General features: G+C 41.4%; 1 protein-coding gene across 1 annotated transcript in view; it reads left to right on the top strand.

Annotated features, from left to right (window-relative positions):
* The first annotated feature begins 316 nt into the window (after nt 1-316).
* The window catches only part of LOC138008008 (protein CIP2A homolog L-like), a 19,783-nt gene continuing 18,272 nt past the window's right edge, over nt 317-1,827 (top strand). Inside the window, exon 1 of the mRNA XM_068855174.1 lies at nt 317-582. Coding sequence (XP_068711275.1) covers nt 475-582 — 108 coding nt within the window. The 5' untranslated portion in view covers nt 317-474. The remainder of the gene's footprint in view (nt 583-1,827) is intronic.

Consider the following 1,827-nt stretch of genomic DNA (forward strand, 5'->3'; position numbering starts at 1 on the left):
TGCATCATCATTTTGCTTTTTATTATTTGCTGATTAGGTCTCCCAAGATCCGGCACTTCTACTTTGTTCAGCTGGCCCTTGCACAAAAAATATTCATTTGAAGAGAACTGGACACGTATTGATTGTCTCTTGGAAGCCAAATCTTCCAAACGGAATTAACTTCGACCTCTTTAAGGACAACTAAGGGATCTTGAGCTTGAGTTTTTAAAAGTCGTTTTAAACGTATTTAGAGTAGGTGTATCTTTACTCCTTCTGTAGAAAAGTTAGAGCCAGCGTTGTCAACTCTTTGTACAGCAGTTTTTGATAGCAATTGATGCGCAAAACTTGTGCGCGGGAATTTGAAACTAACAGTTGCCTCTTTCTTTGGATCTAAAATAAATACACTTCGTAGTAATAATTGCAAGGAAATTTTTCATTGAGTCAGGGGAGTTTTGTTCGTCGAGGAACGCAGAGAGTTCTGTGCAACAGCTGGATATGTCCTTGGATGTTACAGCTTGCCTAAAAGCGCTGTCCAGCGCCTTTTGTCAGTACAGAAGTCACGCGACTGAGCAAAATACCAAGGATCTTGAGAGACAAATCGATGTAAGTGTTAATTACACAGGGTAGATGGTGGCTTTTTGACTCACATGATCATCCTATGCTTGGGCAGTTAATAAGAAGTGCTAGAAATAAATTTGGAGTTTTATCGAGTTTTGAATACTTGACCATATCCTGCAAACGTTGGCACCTTTGTTTGCAAGACCGGCAATCTTTTTCGGCAGTCTACTTGAGCATGATCTCAGATGACAGTAGAGTTCACTTTACTTTAATGCTGTAATGTTACGGCCCAGCAAACTGTTTGAAGCATGGTGATTGCTGGACTGGGATAATGCCATGATCGCAACCGACGATGACAACAACAACATCAACTATTGGATGCAACAACTGCACAATCTTGTACATAATTTTGTTAATAGACTCATTTCAGTAATTCTCAATCTGGCCCCAGTTATTCAAACGATGGATAGCGCTATACACCGGATAAATCACTATCCAGGGGATAAACGCTAGCAAAACCAATTGATTTATCCAGTGGATAGTGGTTTCTATGCATCGTTTGAACAACTGGGGCCAGGCATGCAGGAGGACAAAACAATGGTTGTTCTGTTCCCTGGGAGAAACAGACTTTTCAAATACAAAACAATCTTATTGTTTAGTCCTCCGGATTGGGAATTAACTGAAAGGGGTTTATATCAGATGATTGTTAAGACTGCAAGTTTCAATAACATTTAGAAATTTGGCCGCTGGCTAGAGTAGAGTAACTGTCTGTTGTCATTGTTGAAATAAATTTTAATCTACGGTTTGAAAGAATCAGTGTCTTTTAATAATTACACTGTACTTCAATTTAGGGAAAAAAGTAGCTGACTTTAATTCTTAGGGAAGTAGTTAACGCCTTTCGTCCGTGCACCGGTCCGCCCACCGGTGGCTCAGTTGGTTGAGCACCGGGGGTGCCATGCGGGAGGTCGTGAGTTCGACTCCGGCCGGACCAACACTCAGGGTCTTTAAATAACTGAGGAGAAAGTGCTGCCTTTGTAATTACATCTGCAAATGGTTAGACTTTCAAGTCTTCTCGGATAAGGACGATAAGCCTGAGGTCCCGTCTCACAAATAACTTCCATGTTCATTAGTTCCCTGTGGGACTTTAAAGAACCCACACACTATTCGAGAAGAGTAGGGGATGAAGTTCCCGGTGTTGTGACTGTCCTCTGTGATTATATGGGTGGGTGGGTATAGCAGGTCCACATCAGTTGAATAGCTGCCAAAACTTCAACCGGCTTAAACAAATAA

This window comes from Montipora foliosa, chromosome 6, assembly GCF_036669935.1.
Source record: "Montipora foliosa isolate CH-2021 chromosome 6, ASM3666993v2, whole genome shotgun sequence".
Classification (NCBI taxonomy): domain Eukaryota; kingdom Metazoa; phylum Cnidaria; class Anthozoa; order Scleractinia; family Acroporidae; genus Montipora; species Montipora foliosa.